Raw genomic sequence first — 26611 nt, forward strand, 5'->3', positions numbered from 1 at the left:
TTTCTCGTAGTCAATCCCTTTAGATATAGCTGTAAGAGCTACCTCTTCTTCTTCCTTTACAAATGATGCTTCAGTATCCCATTCATCTTCGATTTTCTCTTTAGAACTGGAAGTAACAGCATTACTCTCAGTACGCTTTTTCTTAGACCAGCAGTCTTTCGCCATGTGGCCCTTCTTCCCGCAATTGTAGCAATCGCCTTCGAACCTTCTACTATTACCGTGATTCTTTGAAGCTCCCCCTGGACGAGAGCTTCCCTCTCTTTGATGACCTCTTATCTTGTCACCATTCGTTTTAGATCCACCTTTGACGTACTGCTTGAAGTTGCCTTTGTTTTTGCTTGTATAGAGTGCTTCCTCCTCACCCTTCAACAAGATTCCTCCCATTTGCTTAGCCAAAGCTTCTTGTCCAATAAGCAAATTTTCAAACTCAACAAGTGATGGATGTGTCGGCCATCCTTGTACTGCAGTAACAAAGCCTCGGTATTCGGGTCGTAAACCATGGATAATTATTATTTTTATCCTGATTTTTCCAATAGCAGCATTCGGATCTAACTCTGAAATTTCACGACATATCGACTTCACCTTATGAAAGTATTGGGCGATCGTCATATCACGTTGCGCCATTGATAGCAGCTCGTTCTCGAGAAGTTATAGTTTTATATCGTTCTTCTTTGAAAAGAGTGTAGCGAAAGTATCCCATACTTCTTTCGGTGTTTTGGCATCTCGAATGTACTCTAATATTTCTTCTTCAATTGTGGTCTTTAAAGCAAACATTGCCTTACCTGCTTTAATCTTCCATTTTCTCAAGATGTCATTAGCATCTTCTGTTGTCGGTTGTGTAACTTCACTACCACCGACAATCTCCCAAAGGTCTTGACCTTGTAGGTAAGACTCCATGCATGTTGCCCACGTGTTGTAGTTTTGGTTGTTGAGCTTCTTGATTCCTCCAACTACTTGAAGGTCACCCATCATACCGACAGAGCTTCGACTATACGGAACAAACTTGATTAACGATCTTGTAGAGTAGTAAACTCCTCACGACTCAAGATAGCTCCACCAAAATCGATCCTTGGCAACCTCGCTCTGATACCAATTGTTGAGGAAAAATTCTAAAGTACTCGACTCTAAATACTCAAATGTTGGATATAAACAAGTAAACAAATTACTTGTACTATACCCTTAATAAAAATATCACTCACAAGTTGAAAAAGAAAATAACACTCTATTAAGAAAAACACACTTTTACAAACACTCGCACTTTTTACAATCTCTCAAGACCTCTTACTCACAATTTATTTCTCACAACTTGTTTTCTTACTACTTGTTTACAAAATGAGAGGACTCACCTCTATTTATACTTGTTACACTTCCTTAACTAATGGCTAGGATTGTGCCAACACATTTTTAATCTAATGGTTACAATTTTGTCATCTAGAACTTTCTAAAAATATCTATTAGTCTAGAGTTTTCTACCAAGATATCTACTATTCTAGAATTTTCTATTTTTCTTTTATCTAAAAACATCTAGAGTTTTCTCTAGGAAGATTCTAGAAATTGATCTCTAAATTGCCATTGGGCTTGGGCAATAAATGTGGGCTTTTCCCAATTTTGGGCTAGTGTTGAATTTTAACAGTATCAACCCAATTTGATCTAATCTGTTTGTTATTGAATTGGATTTCAATCCTAATGTTTAGCTCCAATAAAAATCTTGATCTGATTTTTATTGATCAGTTCCTTATCGGGTTGATCCCGCATTGCCTCCAATTTGAACTGGAACCGATCCATAGACAGCCCTATATTTTAGGTAGCTAGGGCTTAGTTTCGAGGCCTGGTTGATACATTTTTCGGGGTAAGCTTAATGGAATATAAGCTTAGATTTAACTAAAATATCTTGACCCAACCATTTGTGACTTCTACTAGGAAGGCCTGGACTTAAACTATGGATTATGCTTGGGTTAGGCTCTTCCAGGCCCAAATCTAGTCCATTAACCCTCCTAACCAAGGTCAATATTACAAGTGATTTGAAAAAAAAAATTAATAATAATACATGGTCGGACATTAATAAGTAAGCTGTTATTTCATGTGTTTTAGGCCAAATGTCTGCGATTCAATTGTCCTACAAAAGGAGAATTATTCACCTTTTATTACGCTGAACGCTCAAACGTGACGTTGAAAGATTCCATCAGAAACTTGTCGAGAAAGTATAACTGAAAATATGACTCGCGAAAATAGTATAAACCGCTATCCTATAAGATAAATGAGGCACTATTGATATGAGAAAAATTAACAAGGAAATCTCCAAAATTAATGGTAAAAGGGTGATAATAATTTGTTTTGAGTTAATAGATGTTATTGGATGGCACTTGATATTTGTAGCTTAGGCAATGGTACTCTTTAACAGGTAGCACGCCAGTGCCCGAATGTGAAGAAGATGACGACTAAAGTTAGATTGTTCGAATCGGATATATCTAAGTACATGGGTTGTTTGAAAAATCCATCACAGATTAATTGCCCATAATTTTATTGAACATCTAAAATAAGTGATGGTCCCAAGAGCACCAAATTGGTTTGATCTTTGGAAGGTGGTCCATACTGATTTAGATTGTTGGAAATGGTTGATAAGGTAAGAGAATAGTTAAAAAATTCTAAAAAAAAAAATTTGAAAAAAAAAGGGAGATTAAATCATGATTTTGCCAATTGTTGATTAAATCATGATATTTTTAAAAAAATAACGATTAATCATCATACAATCGACAAGTTTTTGAAAAAAGAACTAATAGATTATTTTTATGTTTAAGTGTTATTTTATCATTTAATATATGGAATACAATTTTTATATGTAAAAAAAAAAAAATTATTTTTATATTTTAATTTATCTGATGTTTTTCCATATTTATCTACTTTTGTCACTTTTTCTGAAGCTTTCTCTTGTCGAATAATTCCGAACCCAGACTTTGAAGTATATGTAAAAAGGGTCAAGATCCATGTACACATATATCTACAACGTGTTTTGTCCTTTGTGGGCTAAAAGTTTTGGATTGAGCTGATTTTTGGTGAGGATGGTCTCTATGACGATGAGATCCTCCTCACCAAAAATCAGTTCAATCCAAAACTTTTAGCCCACATAGGACAAAACACGTTGTAAATATATGAGTAGATATATGTGTACATGGATCCTACAATCAAGGCATGTTTCTTTAGATATTTTCTGATTCCATCCTCTTTATTTGCAACCTTCCTCTTGGTTTTTTTAGAACCCTCAACTTGCAATAGAATATGGGTATAATGTGTTTCAAATGGTTGTGATGGCTGCTTTGGAAGAAACTGTTATAAACATAAAATTTTGTCAACTAAAATTGCTTGGTAATTTCCCACTCAATTAAATTAAGAATAATGCTCAAGTGTCCTCAAGATTGTACCTCATATCACACATTTTGATGTGAAAATGTGTAGAAGCCATTATATGCTTTTCATTGAGATACGGTTAAAAAACATCTATGGTTCCTACACATTTTCACATCAGGATGTATGATATGAGATCCAATCTATGAGGTCAATCCAACACTTCTCTTAAATTAATGATAATTATTCTTTCTTTCATGTCATATATGGAAATCAAGTGGGCATCCAATTCACAGCCCATCCAAATCCTTGGAAGGCTAACTGACAGTCTAACATAGATTTTGTTGTTGCAATTCGTATCATCAAAATCTTATTCCAAGAATTTGAGATTGATAGAATGAATATTGTTCCTTTAATCAATTATGTCTTGGAACGATATCCTATGTTGTTGCAAATGTGTTTACACCCTACCATGACTTGAAATGATAAGGTTTCTTGAGGAATTGATGAATTTTTATTTCAGGATTCATCTATTTATATTAATCTGGGATAAAAAAAATTTATTAAAAAAAACAAAAAACATTAAATTAGGAGTTGTAAAATCAACAAAGTTACAAAGGTCAAGTTTAGGGCTTAAATTAGTGGGTTCGTTCGGGGTTTGGTTGAGTCCTAACCCAGCCTTAAAGAAGCTCACTATACTTAGTTAAGCCCTGTACTCCTATCAGCTCTAAATTGGCTATATACCCTAACACGACCCATATTGGGCAGGGCTTAAATTTATTTTTTGGTACTATAAAAATAATCAAGCATTTAAAAGAAATAAAAAATCATATGATACTGTTTGATATTGTTTTTGATCAAAATAATCTCTATCCTAATTGATAAATACTAGAGATGAAAGTAAATTTCTTATTTATAATATATTTTAATTATATTTGTTACAAAATCATAGATTTATTTGTATAATATGTACAAACACATTGGAGTCGATCAGGTTGGGCATTGTTAGCTCTATCTTTCTGGGCTAAAGATCAAAGTTTCAACTCCTTTTGAGTCGTGATAAACATACGAACTGACACATAAACAGTCTGTACATGGCTAAGGCAAGATCTACAGTTTTGTGTCCTTGTCATGTCAGCAATACCCCTCTTATTTGTTTGCTTCTTAATACAATATTATTAAATAAATGATAGAGTAATTGATTTTAACTTGAATTCATGATTGGTTACTTGGTTTCTTTCTTGTCTTTAAAACGTAGAAATCTGATTGATGGAGTTCTTTTTATTTATTTATTATGTGATACTTGTATACAATTGGAAAAGTTTGAATCCCTTAAGTAATATTATGTGATACTTGTGTCCATACTCCGTGGTGGGCTTCCCAACCTTGAGATCTTTCCCAAATACAAGAATCTTAAAGAGGCCAATTTGGAGGGAAGTGTCCTAATAGTTGGACTAACTGAAGTGACATTAAAATTGATATCGATTCCCACATTGTTGAGGTGGACATGTGCATATGTGTACAAAATCATAGATGCTTTTCATCGAGATGCATGGGAAAAACATCTATGGTTATCTGCATACCTACACGTCTATAATGTATGAATCGATGTCAATTTTAATGTTACTCCAGCACGATTCTAAAATAAATTCAACCATTTTGAATGTCAAGGGGAATGATCCATATCCTGAGGATCGTCCATCGAGTCTTGCATTTCATCTTTTAATTACAAAGTAATTGATTCTCAAAAAAAAAATTCATTTTAAGGGATAATTTTATTATTTACCATCATAATTTTTCAAAGTCATACATGTGCTGTATTATTAATTATCAAATTATAAAAGGACAAAAAAAGATTAGATTACAGATTCAACAACTCTAAAGGAGTGAACCCATCAAATTCTTAAAATAACTAACACATTGGAACAAAGATCCATTATCTTATACCATAAAAACCATGCTAAACTGACAAATCAGTGGCTTGATTCCACATGTTGCAAAAAATTAGATTCACTGGTTAGGGAAAGAGAAAATTGTGACAGACTATGATTTAAGCTATGTTTAGATTTTATTATTTTTTCTATACAAGTGGTGTTATGTCATTTTAGTTTTTGTTTTTTTAATTTTTTATTTATTTATGATGGGATGTCTGGACCCATAGGCCCAATTGACAGGGGCGAGGCAATTGCCCTCTTAGAACAACATATTTTGTATGAATCCCCTAAGTAAATACAATACCCCACAAATCACACATACCAGATACGATGGGATAAATTCTTGTGAGTGGTGGTACTTAAATTCAAGACCTCTCCTTTTTTTAAGGGAGGCTCTGGCCTCTACATTCCATACTCATTGGATTTTGGTATCATGTCTTTGAATCATCAATTTAATATATGTATTTTTTAATTTAACACCATTTTTGGTTAAGGACTAATCTCTATTTCAATGAATGCATGTGTTAGTCTTTTAAAGAGTTTTTTTGTGTTTTCTCTTTCATGTATTGTCCAATAATTTATTTATTTTACTTATGCCAATAATTGGGGTTCGATTTTGTTCTTTACTGATTTAAAATAAATAAACAAACTGATGAATCAATGGCATGGCATCACATGTTAAACAATTAGAGTTCTCTATGCATGTTATTTTTTTAAGAATCCAAATTGTACCCACTAAGAGTGGAGGGTTGAAACCCTCCTCCAACACAACAACAAATGCCACGTAAGCCATAAATCAAGGAGATATTTTAAGCACATGTTCAAACTCTGACCATCGTAAGGTAAAAGAAGATATTTTTATTAGCACTCCAACTTTTACTTATTTATCCTAATTATTTAAATTATTTATCACAATTCAATTAAAAATTAAAACGTCATTTAAAATAGGAATTAAAATTTTCAAATCAAAATTTGTCTCATAACACTTGTACAAGATAAATAAAAATTATGAATTGTCACTATCGATAATAACCCATCAAAAAGGACAAGTGGACATCAATGACGATCGTTTACTCCGATATCTTGATGTTGATCTTGTATTCTTCACTCTTCGGTATCTCTCCCTCAAAGAGAGAAAAATATCTAAACCTGGCATTCTTTATTAAACCAAGAGAATGATATTCACACCCTATTAATTTTTAATTTTTAAATTTAATTAGAGTTTAATAAGCAAAAGTCGGGATGCTAATAGATGTTGTCTTGTCTTGCCGACTTGGGCCACTGTAGAGAGTGTAGAATAGATAGGCAAGATACAATGAAGAGAGAGATAAAGTTAGACTCCACAAGTTGATGAGTCAATAAAACCCATACTTCATCGTTGACTGGCCAATAATCTTGAAACAAGTTAAACAAGGGAGAACTATTTTAAGGAAAATGCTTTGATTTTTAGTGGAATAGGGTATATCCAACACCAGTTGGCAAGCACTACAGATTGAACACGAGTTGAGGTTAGATTGGGGTCGTCATTCTACCAAGTCAATTAATGTCAAAATTAATGACAATGATAGATACTCCAATACACCTTTTTTTAAATCATTAAATGTACATGGCCTCCTCACCTCCTCATGCTCAAGCCTTACATCTTTGTAAAACGTTATTATCAAGGTCATTAAATCCTTATCTTCAATATTTGATCTGGTTAAATAAATTATGTTTGAGTAATGATATACCCAAAATACTCTCCTAATATGGCATGTGTTAGAACTATAGATTTTATGTCTCGAAATACACAACTGCACATAACGTGGGGAAATCGGATTATCATGACTCATTATATTTTTCTATTCCATTTTGTTTAAGGTCACGTCTTCTGCATTAGTATAAGTGTCTTTACTTTTTCTAACCCCCCCCCCTCCCCTCCCCTCCCCTCCCCTCTGACATACTCTCTTGACGTAGCATGGGATAGAACCGTAGATTTTCTTCGTCGAGATAGATAACTACACATGTTTATGGGGATGTGTAGTTGTGCATCCTAAGGAAAGAAAATTCACGATTTTGTCACATGCCACATCATGAGAATAGAGGGGGGAGTTAGAAAATCACAACTCTTTACACATACATAAACCCTTGATGACATCATCACACTACAACAATGAAGGTCCATTTGGTACTATAATCGCGCCTTGCTTCTCTTGCTGGGAAGCGCTTCTACACAATAGAAAAGGTTTGGTGACATGATCAAATTTGAATCACTTTTGTGGGAAATTGGAAGTGAGCTCATGTAAAGTAGCAAATTAAATATGCTTCTAGCTTCCTACAAAAAAAATAAGTTGAATACCATAAAAACTTGTGTTGCACAATTATCATATTGCCCTCATTAAATTCTTTTATATAATGGAAAATAATTTAAGAGTCGCAATATAGAAGAGTGTCTAATTCCTATAGTAAAATACGGTGTCTACTTTGCAATGTTTATTAGAAAATAAACCCATTGAACTGTGTGTCATATAGAAAACGGCTTAGTTAGGAGTCTAATGTGTCTTAAACTCCTACCAAAATGTCACACGAAGACACCATTCCTTTTCTATTGGAACAGGACACCATTCTAATCTTGATTCATTATTTAATAGACCATGAGGTCGATACATCTTTCGAAGTTAACCTTGAGTTTCAGGACGATATCGATCTTAATAACCTTTTTCTTTCTTAATTAACACCCTCTCACTTGAATGAAACGTTGAACTCAAATTTTCAAGATTGATGATTCAAAGTGTTGATCTCAACAATTAGAATATTTGATCTCAATGCTTCATATTCAAGTGTCAAGATCCATGATTAACACAACAATGTCGTTGATTATCCCCTTTAGTTGTGGATCATCAAGTCGGAGCAAAATGATACGTCAGGAGCTGGATTCATTCCAAAGATTTCAGGTTTGAATGGTGTAGAACATCCGATCATTCATAATTGTATTGGTTGTCAAAGGAGTACGATTGATGGACCCAATCACTTGACATTTGTATACATTAATGAGCATGTGAGCCACTTGTGTAACATACACATCATGTGTGTGAACATGGTTGTTGTCCTTGAGTATCCTGAAGCAAAGGATTTATGGTTCTATAAAGAGAGTGTACCCAAAAAATAGAGTGTCAGGTTATCACGACTCTTTAATGTATTGTGTTCTCTTTTCCATTTATTTTGTTGATATTCGTTAGGCTCTGCTAAGTCTGACTTTAAAGCAAGCAGCTCGCTTCAAAATTTTGAAGAAGCCCTCATGTCAAAAAACACATGGAATTTTTATTTTTTTTGTGACCCTCCATTTTTTAAATATTTAGAATACCTCCTTCAAATTGCCACTTGTAATTCGAAGGAGGGGTTTTGTTCAAAATTTTGAAGCGAGATGACCGCTTGAAAAAAGAAAAAAAAAATTGGCAAAAATAATCTATCAATGATTAGGAATCATAAGACGGCTTGTTGAAAAGGTCAAATCAATGAAATTATATACCCTTTTATATTTCCCGTAATTTGTCTAAAAATAAAAATAAATTGAGATACCAAACCTATTAGAGCATCATCGGGTTCAAACCTCGCTGGAACAACTATTGTGAGGTCTATATACCTGTGCAGTTGAAACCCATTCAGCACCAATTGAATCCATTAGGCATCATTTCAGGTTTGAGACCCGTTAGAAGACTCATGGGTCCTTCCACTTTGGATGGCCTACTCTCTCTATCTATCTCTCTCTCTGAGAAGCCCACCTCACCCCCTAGTTGTTCATCAGGTCAACCATCAAGTGCTATATATATGAACTCATCCATTGCACACATATCTCAGCTTACCTTTGACATGTAGTGTAAAGCCCCTCCTCACTAGTATCCATCCAATACTTGTAACTTAGTTACAGGGAAGCAAACAGAGATGGTGATGGCTGAGATAGGTGGTGGTGGAGGCGGTTGTAGAGAGGTGGGACAACTAGCATGGCAGGTGTACCGAGGCCGATGGTTCATGGTGTTCGCATCATTCCTAATCATGGCTGCAGCTGGATCGACTTACATCTTCAGTATATATTCCAATGAAATTAAGTCATCTTTGGACTACGATCAAACGACTCTCAATTTGTTAAGCTTCTTTAAGGACTTGGGCGGGAATGTTGGGATCCTATCGGGACTAATCAACGAGGTGACACCACCATGGGTGGTGCTATTGATGGGTGCGACTATGAACTTCACAGGTTACTTCATGATATGGCTAGCTGTAACTGGCCGAATTGCTCGACCACATGTTTGGCACATGTGCATGTACATATGCATCGGCGCTAATTCACAGTCATTCGCTAACACTGGATCGCTTGTCACTTGTGTCAAGAACTTCCCCGAGAGCCGAGGCATTGTTTTAGGCCTCTTAAAGGGCTTTGTAGGCCTAAGTGGTGCAATAGTGACTCAGCTCTATCATGCCTTCTATGGGGATGATTCTAAGGGACTAATTCTCCTAATAGCCTTCCTTCCTGCTGTGATATCTGTGTTATCCGTTCATACTATAAGGATCATGAAGGTTATTCGAGAGACGAATGAAGTCGAGGTGTTTTATAAATTCCTCTATATTTCACTTGCCCTTGCTGGGTTCCTCATGGTTTTAACCATAGTACAGAAAACAGTAGGTTTCTCTCAATCCGAGTATGGTGGAAGCACTGCTGTTGTCCTCATATTGCTCTTTTTCCCACTCTTCATTGTCGTCAAAGAAGAGATTGATCTCTCGAAGGCCAAGAAACAACACATAAACAATCCTTCTCAAGTGAAAATAACAGTCGAAAATCTGATACCCATGTCATCACCACCACTCCCAATAATCACAAAGCCATCAAATTCACAAAAGCAAGCTTCTTGTTGGTCTACTATGTTCAGGGCCCCAAACAGAGGAGAGGACTACACTATATTACAAGCGCTCGTGAGTGTGGACATGTTGATTCTCTTCTTAGCCACAATTTGTGGTGTCGGTGGGACATTAACCGCGATTGATAATTTGGGTCAGATAGGATCATCCTTGGGTTACTCTTCACGTGGTATCAGCACCTTTGTATCTCTCGTAAGCATATGGAACTACCTCGGTAGAGTTGTCTCGGGATTCACCTCTGAAATCTTCTTAACAAAATACAAATTCCCTCGCCCGTTGATGCTTACATTCATCCTTCTGTTCTCGTGTGTCGGTCATCTTCTCATCGCATTCGCCTTCCCTGGTTCTATCTATGTCGCATCGGTGATCATCGGGTTTTGTTTTGGAGCCCAATGGCCTCTTCTTTTTGCCATCATATCTGAAATCTTTGGTCTCAAATACTACTCAACATTGTACAATTTAGGTTCTGTGGCAAGCCCAATTGGGTCTTATATACTAAATGTACGTGTCGCTGGGCATCTCTACGATAAAGAGGCTACAAAGCAAATGGTAGCTTTGGGTCCCAACAGAGGAGATGGCAAGAAGTTGGCTTGCATTGGTGTCCAGTGTTACAGATTATCTTTCATTATAATCACAGCTGCCACACTCTTTGGGACTTTGGTCTCACTTTTTTTGGTGTGGAGAACAAAGGAATTCTACAAGAGTGATATTTACAAGAAGTTTAGGGAGGCTGGGTCAGCTGCAGAGACTGAGATGGCTATGGCCGGAAACAACATCCAAGTGGTAGGAGTGAGAGACAATGAGAAGTCGATAGCAACCACCACCACCACCACCACAGATAAATAAGAGCATTGGGGGTTTAATTAATGGTGAATCGAAGCATTTTACAAAGTAAATATGACCAGTAGTTGCTTGAATATCATCAAAGTCTATACCCTATCTCAATTATTGGAGTTCACAATATGTATTCTATTTCTCCATTTAAGTCTTACATGAATCATATATGACTTTGAAGCTCGACAAAAAACATATACTTTATATGACTTGTAATGTAGTATGTAGTGAATTATGGATATTTTATTTCGATTCACCAAGTCCTAGTGATTATTATTATTTGGGAGTTTAATCAAAGTGCTAACTATTGGTTTGACTGATTTTCGTATTTAGTTGTGGTATAGACAAAACGTAATATGTTTAGGCAATATTGGCTGGTATCAAACACAAATTCGGAAACCCATGGTAATGGCACCATTATTGGATAAGAAAATGATTTAGTGCTTAGTAAACAGCAGATGAAAGGTTTGAACCCAATTTGTGGTATCAACACGCGCACTTTAACTAACTTAGCAAGTTGACGTCTTCACCAACCCACAAAGTTTTGGCCCAAATATTGGTGGATTTTTGTGTCAAACCTCAGCCTAATTAATGAGTTCGAGTTATTACCAAACAAGAGTTGGAGGAGCCAAAATTAAGCTATCACATGTATTTTTTAAATGTTTGGCATATAAGGAACATCCTTGTTTGACAATGCATTTTTTTTTACCAAAATGAATACTTGTACTTATATTTTTTAATTTTACTTTTATACCCAAATAAATGCAAATTCAAAAAAGAAAACGAAAAATTATACACCTAGAGAAGATACCTTTTCAGTAAAAATATTTTATTTTCGAATAGGAGATATCCCTATATGCTACATATTTTAAAAATCAGAGATGGCACCAATTTGGGCTTCTTGCCTGCTGGGTTCTATACTTGGGCCCCTTTCATTAGCATTTTACATCGAGGATTAGGACTTGAAACTGTTATGTTATGTTTAACCCATGGTGGGTCATAAAAAATTTTCTCGAACAGAAGAAAGAAAGATCGTCAATCATAAAGACATTTTGTTTTTTAAGGACAAGTAAAGGATGGGCCAAAAGATCATGAGGTCAGTGGACCAAAAGATTGTGGCACATGTGGTGATATTGGCACAAAAAGATGTGGTTTCAAAGGGTGTCGTGCATTTCAAAAACTATCAGTTGGAGCACGTCAAGAGAAAAAGACAAATCCTTCCAATATAATTGAAAAAGTTAAATAAACACAGGTCCACCCTTCCTCTTTTGTTCTTTTCTTTTTTTAATCAGCTCTCACCCACCCCACTTGTTTGGCATTTTGTTTTGCTCTGCTATACAAACCTAGGCAGACTTGTTTGGGGTTGCAGTCTGACTCCAACTTTGGTTTCTGAGCCATGTGGTGTAACCTTTTTTTCTTCTTCTTGTTCTTTTTTTTTTTATTTATTATTATTATTAATTTTTTTGAGGATGTGAGCATTTCTTCATAATGGGCCCCAATCAAGCTGTTTACTTATACAAGAAGGATGGTATAAGACCTATGGCCAAGCCAAATTTTGGTCCATGATGTGTCAAAGGACCATGTCTAAGCCCAAGCCTGCTCACCAATGACGCATAGTAGACTCAAGCCAACTATCACCTGATTAGTATACCCTAGGGGTGCAACTTGGTCTGGTTCAAACCGAACCAAACCAAACCTAGAGCATTGGATTGGTTTGGTTAGGTTTATAATGAATTTCGGTTCGATTTCGAGTTAACAAAATAGAGAACCGACCAATTTGGTTCGGTTCTTGGTTCATGTCTTGTAAAACCGAACCAAACCGAGAATGAATCCTTATATTAATAAAATTATAAATAAATATTATTAACCTATTTAATATACTATACCCATTTTTATGGATAAATTGATTATTTTTTAATGGATAGATTAATGACATTTTTTTGGATGGATGAGATTCAAGACTTTCTTTAATTGATGAAAAAACTATTGACTTTGTTTTTTTGAATGGATACGTTAATGAATTTTTGTAATTATTAATGGATAGATTAATGACTCATTATATGAGATTTCATATTCATATCTATTTATATTTATTAAAAATATGTTGATTCAATTAGGTTTTGAAGATATTGGCAATCCATAGAACTGAATCAAATCCTTAACTTGATTTGGGTTGGTTTGGTTCTATGGCAATTTGATTCGGTTCCAGTTCTCATTTAATGGAACCGACCTAAGTCGGTTTAGTTCCAATTTGACCTCAAACCGAATCAAGTTGCAGCCCTAGTATATCCATCTCGCGTTCTAATCTAAAGGCTAGGTTTGTTATACTAGTGTGGGTAAAAATCTAGAACTAGGAAAGTTTTGATCTGATCTATTTCTTCAGTTTTGGATTCTCCAATTAACTTTCCTAAAAATACTTCGACAATCAAATCAAAAGAGAATTTAACAAAGTTCAAGTGTAGAGAGACGAGATTTTGTACCTTCTTTTATGCAAATTCTTCATATTTTAGATTTTCAGAGATCCTTTGTGTAAATGTTTATTTTACTTGTATTATATTTCTCGTCTATGAATGTGCTTTGATGTCACACTTTGGAATTGTCTTTCCGGGTGATGTGACACGTGATGTTTTGTCGATTTTCGCATCCAACATTACAATTTTTTGGTGCTTATAAGTGGAAATTGACGTCCGGTTCCGAACTTAGGGGGTGTTTGTTTAACGCTGATTTCAGCACTTAATGCTAAATGCAATTCAGCTTCAGCAATCAGCACGTTTGTTTACTCCACATTTTCAGCACTTATTGCTGAAAAATAAGTGAAAAACATTAAGTGAAGTTGGATCACTTAATTTTTTTGCTGAAACGGTAAGCACCGATTTTTTCAACACGGACAAGTATGCCCTTATACTTGAAATGATATTACCTCTTATATCCTATAGATAATGATATAAGCACCCCACAAATTAATAAGGCAACCCACACCAATATTATCTCTCTCCTATTTTCTCTCTCATCTACGTATTTAAATAATATTAATTCAAATTAAAATATAATATTAATTCAAATTAAAAATAATAATATTAATTCAAATTAAATAATATTAATTTAAATTAAAAAATAATATTAATTCAAATTAAAAAATAATATTAATTCAAATTAAAGAGAGAAAATTACGACCCTTAAAAGGTCAAAATTTTCTTTCTCCTCCACGCATTTAAATAATATTAAATATTTCAAAAAAATAAAAGAGGAGAGAGAAATTTTCTTTTTCCTTTTTTATTTTTTTTGGAATATTTAATATTTATATTTAACGAAATATTTATATTTAATATTCTCTCTCTTTAATTTGAATTAATATTATTTTTTAATTTGAATTAAAAAAAATTTAAAATTTAAATGATGTGGAGGAGAGAGAATTTGTTCGGCTAGGTTCCCAAAACGAATTTCATTAAATTTAGTATTTTTTTAATAAATAATTTTTATTTTTGAATTTTATTAATAATTTTCCCTTAAACATACAACTGTTGAAAATAGTAATATAGTCAATTTACCAGTTTTCAGCATTAAGTAACAAACAGATTTATGTGATTACAACGCTTAATTTGAATCAGTTCAACACAATTCAAATCGATAAACAAACAACAATTTCAACACTTAAATTCAGCGCTTATACAGTTTCAGCAATCATAATCATTCAGCACTTATTTGTTCAGTTTAACAAATAGCATCTTACTTCCTTGCATATTGACACGTCCTAAGTATAATTGAAGTTAGATAAAAAGTTCAATCATGCTCTATGGCAGCTATTTTTGACTGCTACCGTTGAGTGACCTCGTTCCTTGGGAGTGGTCCCTAAGCGTGTCCTTACATGTGTCTACTCGACGATTTTTGAATGATTGATCTTTTTATGCATGCATTCTTTGACCACATCCCGACTTGCTTTTCTTATCAAATCCTATTGAAGGTAAGCATCGGAACCCAATACATAAGACCCAGAGATATGGTTTCGATATCAAATATGTTGATTCAATTAGGTTTTGAAGATATTGGCAATCCATAGAACCGAACCAAACTGAACCAACCTTAACTCGGTTTGGGTTGGTTTGGTTCTCTAGCAATTTGATTCAGTTCCAATTCTCATTTAATGGAACTGGCCTAGGTCGGTTTAGTTCCAATTTGACCTCAAACTGAACCAAGTTGCACCCTAGTATATCCATCTCGAGTTCTAATCTAAAGGCTTGGTTTGTTATGTGTGGGTAAAAATCTAGAACTATGAAAGTTTTGATTTGATCTATTTCTTTCGTTTTAGATTCTCCGAGAGACTCTCCTAAAAATACTTTGACAATCAAGTCAAAAGAGAATTTAACAAAGTTCAATGTAGAGAAACGAGATTTTGTACCTTCTTTTATGCAAATTGTCCATATTTTAGATTTTCGGAGATCCTTGGTATAAATGTTTATTTTACTTGTATTATGTTTCTCGTATATGCATGTGCTTTGATGCCACACCTTGGAATTGTCTTTCCGCATGATATGACACATGATGTTTTGTTGATTTTTGCATCCAACATTATAATTTTTTTTGTGCTTATGAGTGGAAAATGACGTTAGGTCCCGGACTTACTTCCTTACATACTGACATGTCTCGAGTATAATTGAAGTTAGATAAAAAGCTCAATCATGCTCTATGGCAGCTATTTTTGACTGCTACTGTGGAGTGACCTCGTTACTTGGGAGTGGTCCCTAAGCGTGTCCTTACATGTGTCTACTCGACAATTTTTGAATGATTGATCTTTTTATGCATGCATTCTCTGACCACATCCCATTTTGCTTTTCTTATCAAATCCTATTGAAGGTAAGCATTGGAACCCAATACATAAGACCCAGAGATATGGTTTCGATGTCAAAGGAGATTGTAGGAAAGTCGTCCCCCCGGTCTCGATGTCAAAGGGGATTGTAGGAATGTCGTCCCCCCCTCCCGCATGTGCGCGCGCACACACACAGAGCCATATCTTGACTAGTGTTGGGCTAGAATTATTCGAGTTTGGACCTAACTACTAATAATTTGTACTAGATTTAGGTAGAACTTCACCTTGCGTAGAGCATTGACAGTGATATAATACATAACACCCCTACACTACTCCCCAACATTGCCGAGTTGGTGGGGCTTTTTCATGTGATAGCTGAGTTAGTAACCAAAAGGGTCCATGCATTTAAACACCTCAACTTCAATGCCAGGCCTAGATATAAAGGAGAAGGTTACATATTTATAAGAACTTTGCTACTCTCAACATAAATCTTGAGGAGAGATTTTTTGCTCATAGAAAAATCAATCCGGAATTTCACATAATCCCAGATCCCAATCATATAGAACCTGTGTAGTCTTGTAAGTATGAGATGCCCTCCAAGGTTCGTTTGATTGTTCGATCCAGGATTCCTTAAATTTTCTTAATATCATGAACTTACTTTGGTCGTACTCACAAAATTCCTGCATGAATGCATGATAACTAAATAGGCCTTATAATACTTCCGAAACGATCCAAGACAAGATGGGCCAGGCCTATACCCAGCCCATGACCAGCTCTACATTTGAAAGCTTGTTAGTTATTTAGGTAGCTAGGAATTATCAAGACATGTGTTAGAGGGTGGTGTGGGTCATCATGTCCCCACCATTTCATTATGATCACTTACCACAACTAGGGTTTTCTTACCCCTAGTTACCAAATTAACAATACGAATTTGAAGTCAATGGCATTTAGATCATTTTCATTAGTCTATAAGAAAAAACTTCTCGATCATATTGAACAACTGGTTTGATCTATCAAACAACATCAACTCAAGATTCTCCAAATCCAAATTGGATTCTAAGGTGGAATGTGCATCTCGTTGACCATATCTTGTATAAGCGATTACATTTGTGTTTCAATAATTTTACTCTATGGTTTCGTAGTGGATTTGAACTTCTTGTTACCAGATGAAGTCATGGAGAAATTCCTACAGTTAGCATTTTAAAATGACTATCTCAATAGAATTTCCCTCTTTTTAAATCAAATTTATTAAAAACCATTCTTCATTGTTGCTTCTGGCCTACAACGACGACCCATTCTACCTGAACTGCTTTGATCACAATTTGTTTGATGACGCCCTCGAAATCTTTTTAGAAATGCAAGTTGTAAGGTTTCTGGAGGTATTCTAAGCACCATTTGCTTGATGAGGCTCTCCAAATCTATTAAAAAATGCAAGTTGTAGGTCTGGATTAACCCAGATTGCAAAACTTATCTGGGCCTATTGAACCCAATTCTCATAATCATTCAATGTTGGATATGAGCATTTTTTTTATATTGGGCTTGACCAAAGAAATCAAGTCCAAACCCATTGTAAAAAAAATTATATACATACAGAAAAGAAAGAAAAATAAAAGGCCCCAAATCCAAAGGTCATGGTTCACCTATGAAGCAGAATTTTGGTCTGTGGGTTTCCAAGGGGTGGACCATAGCATTAATAAGGTTAGTTAACCTAATGTTGTCTTTGTTTTTTCGTAAATTGAGATGCTAAATGTGTTGCCGATCACATTCAACAAAATCTGACCATTACATTCAGTAAAATGTTGTGGTTTGTGGAGTTTGATAATACTGGTCAACAAGGAGGTACTGTAAATCAAGTCATGCCTTCACGCCGATCGAGCTAATTTCATAAATATTATGTAAAATCCTAGTTAGATTTCTTGGGGTATTTATATTTCTTATTTTTTGTGAAAGATTGTAATTTGTGACCTTAAGTTTTCTCTTCATAGTAGGATCGGTGTGATCCGTGGATATACCTCAATCTTGAGAGAATCATGTAAAATTTTGATTCGTACCTTATTTCAATTCGATTCTTGGTTCAATTGTCCTTGTTTTTCTCAACATAAAATTCATGTCGAAACTCTTAGTTGACACCAGGTCGTTAAGCTCTCAACTGCAATTATTCATCAACAACAATACTCAAGAGAAAATGTTTCTGAACACAAGCAAAAATGTTCGACACAACTGGTTTCCTCGAAGAAAAAAAAAAACAAAGAGATCAATAATCGCCACACCAACTATGTGCAAGTCTTGTGTGATTTACATGGGGAATTGGTGTGGCATTAACAAAAGTTGGTGTGGCAATAGTAGCTCTCAATAAATAAATAACAGCTAATTATATATGAAAAGGATTTCCAACCAACAGGCAAATACCAGATTAACTACTATTGTATGCTTAGAACAACATATTTCTTCCACCATAATTCATTCATCTCCACACAAAAACAAAAATAAATAAATAAAAAAAAGACTATTAATTCTTTAGCTTTATCTCTCAACAAAGATGTCAAAATCCAAATCATTAAATTTTTATCTAATTGGGTCCCACTTGGGCATTGTAACCCAATCATGATAGAGTCATGATAAAGAAAGCTAAAAGAATGAATTATAGATATAGAGATTATCCAAAGAGAGGGCCCCATTATTAAACAACATCCCAAATCAACCACCCTTGACTTGACCAACTCCTTTTTCATCCATACAAAATGAATCCACTTCTCTCATTTCCTAATCATCCTAACTTAGAGGGTAGTGGTTGACTTTTTTCCATATCCAATCTCCTACACATTTAATATAATCTAAATAATGAGTGAATTACTCTTTTGCCCATTATTCCTCTTATGAACCACAATAATTACCATCTATTATGACAAATCACCTAATGTTACCCTATAACATGTTATATTGAAATCAAGTGTGCTTCTGATCAACACCCCTCCATGATTACACACTGATGGATGATTTTTGTTATATAAAAGGTCTCCTTCATATAAGAGTTCATTTTTTTTACAATAACAAAAACTTTGACTTTGAATCGTGAAATGGAGAAAAAGAATTCATTTACTCGACTCCAAATCTTCGAGATAAGATTTTGAGATTGACAATGATGACCAAATTGGGAGTGAAAAACATTAATTTGCATATCCTTTGTCAATGTTTCACACCAAACATTAGTTAAATTGGTGATTTTTAACCATCGAAATTAAAATATTTTCATTATAGACTTGAAATCCATCGGCATGTCCATGCATAGTAACAAAATCGAGATTTGAAAATAATTCAACAAGAAAAAGTTACGAAAAAAATCGATAAAATCAAGAAAACATCAGATAAATTAAAAAGTACAAAATAAAATTTTTAAATATAAAAATTATGTATTTTATATATTAAATGAAAAAATAATACTTAAAATATATTTAAAACAAAAATAATTAATAATTATTTTAAAAAAAAATCGGGATTAAATCATGATTTGTTAAAAAATTAAAGAGAAAAAATATTAAAATTATGATTAAATCATAGATTTTTTTTCACTATGTGTACATGAAACCCATTTTGACTAAAAAGGACTTGAATACAAGGGGATGGAAATCCCCACTTAGAGTGTAGTTGAGAGAGCTCAAGAATTCATGGATCAATAATGGATCTTAAAAGTTTAACACGTTGATTTCTATGTGTGTGGAGGACAGATAACACTTGTATCGAATAAGGTTACTTTTGTCAATTAGTGATAAATATGATTCTTGTGCCCAAAGCTACGACTTCGAGTTGAAGACAAAACAACTAACAGTTTCGGATGTCTGTTTATACCAAAAATCAGAGTGATCAATTTTATTAGAGAATCTAATAAATATATCTTGAATCGAGTGGTCCAAAATCATAGGTACACCAAGCGATGGACCGAGTGGGAACACGTAAAATATACTTTATAAAATTTTGATAAAGACGTTAGTCTTTACTAATTTTTCCGTGAAAGGTCGACTTTTTTTTAAACTTAAACCTGGAAAAACAAAAACAAATTTCTTTTATATTTTGAAAATGATGCGATAGATCGTCGCTAAATGATACTGTAGTACTGTCATCCTTAGGTCAAGACCTTTAGATTTTACTTGATATTTACGTCCAATCATCAACAGTCTGGATCTACGGACGACGTTACGAAACTATCCTCCTAGGAGTTACTAAGAATAATCCTTTTTTAATTTTTTTTTTTTTAGGATTTCTCATTAATTATTTTATTCCTATTTTTATCTTTCTTTTTTTCTATCTAGTCGCGAATTTCACGACTCGATGACCGATTTGGTGCATGTTGATCATTTTTTCGGTGATCCTCTCTTCAGGCGTTCGGATTTCTTGAAGATTTGATTCAAAAATGGTATCTTTTACACTCTGATTCGTGTTTCTGGATCCATTTATTTTTAATTTCCTCGTGGTTTTATCATATCGAGATCTCTAAGAAACCAAAACTTCAAATTGGGAAAACTAGTGGTTTTTTATTTTGCATTAATATCTTCAAATTATTCGCTAAATTACTAGGGTTTCTTCGACTGATTGTTTGATTGCTGGAACGGTAGTGAAGAGGGGTAATTTCTAGGGTTAGGGATGTTGAACAAATTCATGAAACGTGGGCATCGTAAGGTTTCTAAATCGGATGCCAATGAGGCTGCGATATATGGGTACGGTACGTCTGCGTATCGGAATTCAGTATCGGTTTCGACATCAAACGTTACAGTAAACCATGCCTCTCGAACCACAATTTCCTCCTCTGTTGCCAATTCTCAGCAACAAACAGGTGGAGCTGGAATTGCGGTGTCGCATCCAGACACTTTAGGCATCGTCGAAACCCTTCCCTTTTTTAGAGATGTTGTGGCATCCGATCGACAAAGTTTGTTTCTTCGAAAGTTGCAGCTTTGTTGCATACTCTTTGATTTTTCGGACACATTGAAATCAGCTCGAGAAAAAGAGACTAAGCGACAGACCCTTCTCGAGCTCGTCGATTTCATACAATCGGGTTCTGGAAAGATCACCGAGACCTGTCAAGAAGAATTGATACGGATGATCTCGATCAACATTTTCCGTTGCCTGCCCCCAGCTTCCCATGAAAACACGGGGTCCGAGAACACAGACCCAGAAGAAGATGATCCATATCTAGAGCCTTCATGGCCCCATTTACAGATTGTATATGAGTTGCTTTTGAGATATATTGTGTCATCGGATACGGACACTAAGATCGCAAAACGATATATTGATCATTCCTTTGTTTTGAAACTACTTGATTTGTTTGATTCTGAGGATCCACGTGAACGGGAGTATTTGAAGACAATACTCCATCGCATTTATGGAAAATTCATGGTGCACCGCCCCTTCATAAGGAAAGCAATCAATAATATTTTTTATCGGTTTATATTTGAGACAGAGAGGCATAGTGGAATCAGTGAGTTATTGGAGATTCTAGGGAGCATAATTAATGGGTTTGCCTTACCGATGAAAGAGGAACATAAGTTGTTCCTTGTTCGGGCACTTATCCCACTTCACAAGCCGAAATCGATTGCTTTGTATCATCAGCAATTGACGTATTGCATTACCCAGTTCATCGAAAAGGATTACAAGTTGGCGGATTCTGTTCTAAGGGGGTTGTTGAAGTATTGGCCGGTTACGAACTGTCAGAAGGAGGTTCTCTTTCTCGGGGAACTAGAAGAAGTGTTGGAGGCAACACAATCTGCGGAATTCCAGCGTTGCATGGTTCCTCTTTTTAGACAGATCACACGCTGCCTCAACAGCTCTCATTTCCAGGTTCGAAATCCACATGTTTTTTCGCTAATTCCTGTTCAGCTGTATAATTTGCTATGTCAACATTTAAATTTTGAAATTGCAAAGTTCATCTTTTGTGTATCATGAAGAGTTGTGATGATAGAATGATTAACCTAGAGAAGCTAGATTATGTTGATAGAGAAGAATCTGCTATCTGGACATGGTTTTAAAGATTCCTAATTTCTGGATTCAGTTGATGGTGTTGAGGCGCTACCGGCTCAGACAGACTAGCCATTAGGCATCAAATTTTTTTGTTTATTCTTTTGCTCCCACTTTTGCATTGTTAGATTTGTCGTTGATGATTCATCTCTTTCTGTTTGTTGTAAAAGATACAGAACCCTGCAATGTTTTAAAAACCAGACCGATACCGAAAATTTTCTTAATTGGTTGGACCAGGGTTCAATTTGGTCGGACCGATTTCTATTTTGTTAAATAACTATTATATATAAATTTTAAAATAAATTTAATTCTTTTAAATTGCATAAGATTCTAAACATCCACTAAGAAAGTTTTTTTAATGATTTCATGACATCTTTAATTTATGAAGGTTTCTTTAAAAAGTCCTTGCATGTTTTGGTGACTCATCCTTCAATATGATAAAAGCTTTTGTAAAATGTCCGTAAATAACAACCATCCACTTGGAAGGACATTTAAGGATTTCATGGCAATTTTGGTAGCTCAACCTTTAATTTATGAAGGTTTCTTAAAAAAAGGCCTTGCATGTTTTGGTAACTCATCCTTCAATATAATAAAGGCATTTGTAAAATCTCCTTAAAAAGAAATGCTTTAAAAATTTGCACTTTGTTAAATACTTTAATTTAAGAAGGTTTATATTGCAATCTCACAAAGAAGGAATGATGACTTATTTGAATCTGTTGGTCATGACCAAAAAGATGTTCTTTGACTTCTTAGAAATTTTATTTCAATTCTGAGAATCGATCGTTCAAAAAAACGGTTGGTTTTGACGGTAATCAAGTTTCGATTTTCAGTGAACCTGACCATCATTTCTAAAACTTCTGGTCGGAACATCGGTCCGGTCTGATTTTTAAAACACTGGAACCCTGTGCATTTTCTTGACTTCTTAGTCTCTTTCGTTTTACTTGTTTCATTTGTGTTTTCTTTTCCTCCAGCAGTATATTGTTCTTCTACTTTCTTTCATCAAGTTGTGCAGTTTTGTTTAGTCTGTGTTGAGTTATTTTGTGCTCCAAGAAACTTTTGAGTTTTTTTCTTTTTCTTTTTCTTTTTTTGTCAGGTAAAGGAATGATATTTTGAAAATACCAGCTGACATTTATTCTTACTCATAAATACAATCCATGTAACAGTGGAGCAGAAATATCAATTAGAAAAATAAAATAAAACAATAAAACCCAGCTGCACGGACATGTTTGTCATTCCATCCCAGCATTGTGATCTCTACTAGGCTCAACCTATGAACATGTTGTTTCTTCATTGTCCAATGTTAAACTCCATAATTCATATTTTTTTGTTAAAAACTTCCATTTAATTTGGCTTAGATGCGTCGGTGGCATCTATAGTTCTACGGACATCATTCTCCTCACTTATGGATTATAGAACTGAGATAATGAAAATGGTCACATCGAGTTATTTTTCTGGGCTCCAAGTTTTATTGGTCTTTCCTTCCTATGTGCATCATTATTAAAGTTTTACTTTAAATAGTCCATCTTGGTCTTAAATCTCATACGCTTCTAAGCAGTTCCCCAAAGTTCTATTGTTGCATTGACTACCTCTCTCTTATTATCAACTAACACTACAACATCTGCAAATGATAGACACCAAGACATGGTTGATACAAGATCTTTTTCTTGTTCATGCCGGCTGCATGTCCTGTTCAGATTCTGATACTTCCACTGGGTTTCCTTCTTGGAAGCAACCGCAACACTTTAGCTGAAAGGCTATAGTTTACTGACCAGCAACCTCCACATGATACTTCAGCATCAAGTCTTTGGATTCTATTTTTTGTCTCATATGGGTATTATCATGGTCAATTACGTGGAATAATTTCAACATAGTTTCTATTTTTAGTTGTATACTGATTAGTTTATAAAAGGCATGTGATTTGGCAGACCATTTTTGTATTTGATTGTGTACAGGTGGGTCATATGTTACCATCCCAATTAATTTTTATGCCAGATGATTTAAATCCTATGTTCAAAAATTCGTTACTCGATGTGGACTGGATTTTATGGTCCTTGGAAAGATAATGGTGCATGCTTAATTTTATAAAGATGAATAAAATAATTTTCAGAAGGGTGCAAGTACCATATGCGTGTGGTGGTGTTGGTTGGTGGGTGGAGGGGTTGGGTGCCTCAATATTTTTTTGGTGGTTGTATTTTCTCCTTGCTTTTCACTATTTAGTGTATTTCCTCCATGCCTTACTAAAGAAGTAATTTGGCTGTCAACTAATTTATTTTGGTTGAGTCCTTTTTTTCTAATGGATTATTTATTAAAGCTAATTTTCCAAGTACCTTAAGACGAAAACGTGGGTGTTGTAGGTGTTGATGCTAATACTAACATGGAGGGTTCTTTTCATGATGGCACTTTTTTTATCATTGATGGTTTGGATGCTTATATTTGATGTAAAACCAAGAGATGTACTAGTATTTAGTCTTTTTCTGTTTTTCTTATAGCGCGGGCATGTTTTTCTGTTTGTCAGTACCATTCCAAAACTAACTTTTCCTGCTGAACATTATTTTGTTTCCATCTGTATTTTATGTTGCATCAAAGATATTTACTTTGCCATTTTTATTATTATTTTTTTACTGCTTTGGTGTCAATTGAAGTTCGTGAACCAGTAGTAGTAAGTTGGGCAGGGGACTGCTAATTTACTTTGTTGTTTACTCTTTCTAGAATTGCACCAGAAATCCCTCTTGTGGAACTCTTATTATGGCTTTTAACTTTGGAGTATAGTTTTGTTAGGGAGAATCTCTATAACAGGGACATGGCCATTTTCCTGTATGTTTGGCTGTTTTGACCCATCGACCAGGACACACATATCAACACATCCCAACAAATCTTGACATGTGCTACAGTGTTGCCATTAAGATTTTCAAAGAGGGTGTGTTACATTCTCCATAAATTACTAAGTTGTTAAACACAACTGTCTTTAAGTCTTCTCTTGTAGGCCTAGTTAAATTATTGAGTGGATTGCTATATGGTTTGTAGAAATGTTTTCTTTTACTCTGCACATATTATTCTCATTAAAAAGAAGTTCCAAATCAAATCCAACCAAAATGTTACGCAAAAATGCATGTGTACTGATGTGTATGCTCTTTGGACTTTTGGGAAGTGCCACTTCAAGTGCCTAATATCTTATGTCACACTCACTCATGCATCTGTGTCATTGTTTTGTATAGATATTTATATATCTGCCAAGAGGTATATATAATATTTTAAATGAACATTTTGTGGGAAGTTGGGAATATGTATATAACATAACCAATGGACTCTTCAGCCTTAATTTTATGAAATGGAGAACTTCATCATAATGAAAGGTTATCAAATGTTTATACTATTGAACATTAGAAATGTATGTCTTAAAGAGAAAGATCAATCTATACGCTGATCTTCATTTTATATATTCATTCATACTCAAAATCCACATGTTCAAAGTTTTTTTTTTTTTTTTTTTTCACTAAAAGTGAATTTGATGTCTCAGGTTGCTGAACGTGCGCTCTTCCTGTGGAACAACGACCACATTGTGAGTTTGATTGCCCAGAACCGCAATGTCATTTTACCAATCATCTTTGAAGCTCTGGAGAAGAACATACAGAGTCATTGGAACCAGGCAGTTAATGGGCTGACTGCCAATGTACGTAAGATGTTCGTCGAGATGGACAATGAGCTGTTTGAAGAGTGTCAAACACTGTACCAAGAGAAAGAAGCCAGAGCCAAAGGCTTGGAAGAGCAGCGGGAATTGGCATGGAAGAGACTGGAAGATGTGGTGGCAACAAAGGCCGATGGAGAGGATATGGTTGTAATAACCTGATTAATTTAGGGAGGGATGGATGGGTGGGTGGGGACACTCCTCTCCATTTTTTGTTTTTTTAGAAAAATTTTCCCCACTTTTTGATCTGTCAGTTGAGTATTGGGGAGATCAACAAAGGCAGTGATTAATGTAATTTAGAAATGTATCAAAATATGTGGATAATGTGCTGCAGATTATGAATGGTTGTGAAGATTTCCAGTATATATATTTATTTTTATCTACAAAAAGCACCAATAATGATAAAGTTATAGATGACATAATTAAATCCTCATAAAGCATCATTACAGACAAGCTAATGGTGGAGACTTCGAGTTCTCACAAATTAGCGTTATCCACCTATGCTGCCAACTGAGTTTTTGGATCAGGAATTTTCTAACTTGAAATGAGTTTCACATATGCAATTCTGGTTCTTACCAACTTAAGAGATTAATTATGAGTTGTGACAAATGACTCGTCAGTTGGCATACTCAATCGACTCACTGATGTGACAAGTTTGAAACCATAGATTTGTATGCCTCGAGATACACTTGCCAGGGGTATACTCAATCGACTCACTTACGTGGATTGAGAATCTCTCTTCCGCGTGATTTTATGTCTGCCACGTCATCAACTACCCCAAAAAAAAAAAAAAAAAAAAATTACAGAAACATAAAAATAAAAATAAAATAGAACCCCATTTTAGATCTGTCCCTTTTCGTCTCATTCTTCTTTAAAAAAATATTAAATATTGTTTATGTTTCTAGATCTGGACATAAAAAGATTGAAACTTTAGCAGATCCAGTTAAAGATAAAGCATTAGAGACAAATAGTTGACAGAGAACATAAAATTTAAGCCGAAATAGAGATTAGGGATTCTTTAGTTCACATGAGAAGTCAAAAACCAAAATGATAATATATAAAGTTGATAATTTTTTTATCTAAACTGTTGGTCCATAAACCCTGATTTTCCCT

The 26611-nt window shown here is 34.7% G+C and overlaps 2 protein-coding genes across 2 annotated transcripts; both read left to right on the top strand.

The window, feature by feature from the left end:
* The first annotated feature begins 8860 nt into the window (after positions 1 to 8860).
* LOC147385860 (protein NUCLEAR FUSION DEFECTIVE 4-like) lies at positions 8861 to 11263 on the top strand. Its single transcript, XM_086423790.1, has one exon. It carries the CDS (start codon positions 9198 to 9200, stop codon positions 11013 to 11015), a length of 1818 nt encoding a protein of 605 aa, XP_086279916.1. The 5' UTR covers positions 8861 to 9197; the 3' UTR covers positions 11016 to 11263.
* An 8831-nt stretch (positions 11264 to 20094) lies between these two features.
* LOC147385861 (serine/threonine protein phosphatase 2A 57 kDa regulatory subunit B' beta isoform-like) lies at positions 20095 to 25887 on the top strand. The gene is made up of 2 exons (XM_086422902.1): positions 20095 to 21636; positions 25331 to 25887. The coding sequence occupies exons 1-2, from the start codon at positions 20446 to 20448 to the stop codon at positions 25658 to 25660; spliced, it is 1521 nt and encodes a 506-aa protein (XP_086279028.1). The 5' UTR covers positions 20095 to 20445; the 3' UTR covers positions 25661 to 25887.
* Positions 25888 to 26611: the final 724 nt, after the last annotated feature.

This window comes from Akebia trifoliata, chromosome 14 (genome assembly GCF_017979445.1).
Source record: "Akebia trifoliata isolate Shusen 1 chromosome 14, ASM1797944v1, whole genome shotgun sequence".
NCBI lineage: Eukaryota > Viridiplantae > Streptophyta > Magnoliopsida > Ranunculales > Lardizabalaceae > Akebia > Akebia trifoliata.

Excerpts from the sequence above, each read along its gene's own strand:
- LOC147385860 (XM_086423790.1), top strand. The coding sequence starts at position 9,198 with ATGGTGATGGCTGAGATAGGTGGTGGTGGAGGCGGTTGTAGAGAGGTG.
- LOC147385861 (XM_086422902.1), top strand. The coding sequence starts at position 20,446 with ATGTTGAACAAATTCATGAAACGTGGGCATCGTAAGGTTTCTAAATCG. Across the intron at positions 21,637-25,330 it reads TCAACAGCTCTCATTTCCAG|GTTGCTGAACGTGCGCTCTT; the intron begins GTTCGAAATCCA and ends TTGATGTCTCAG.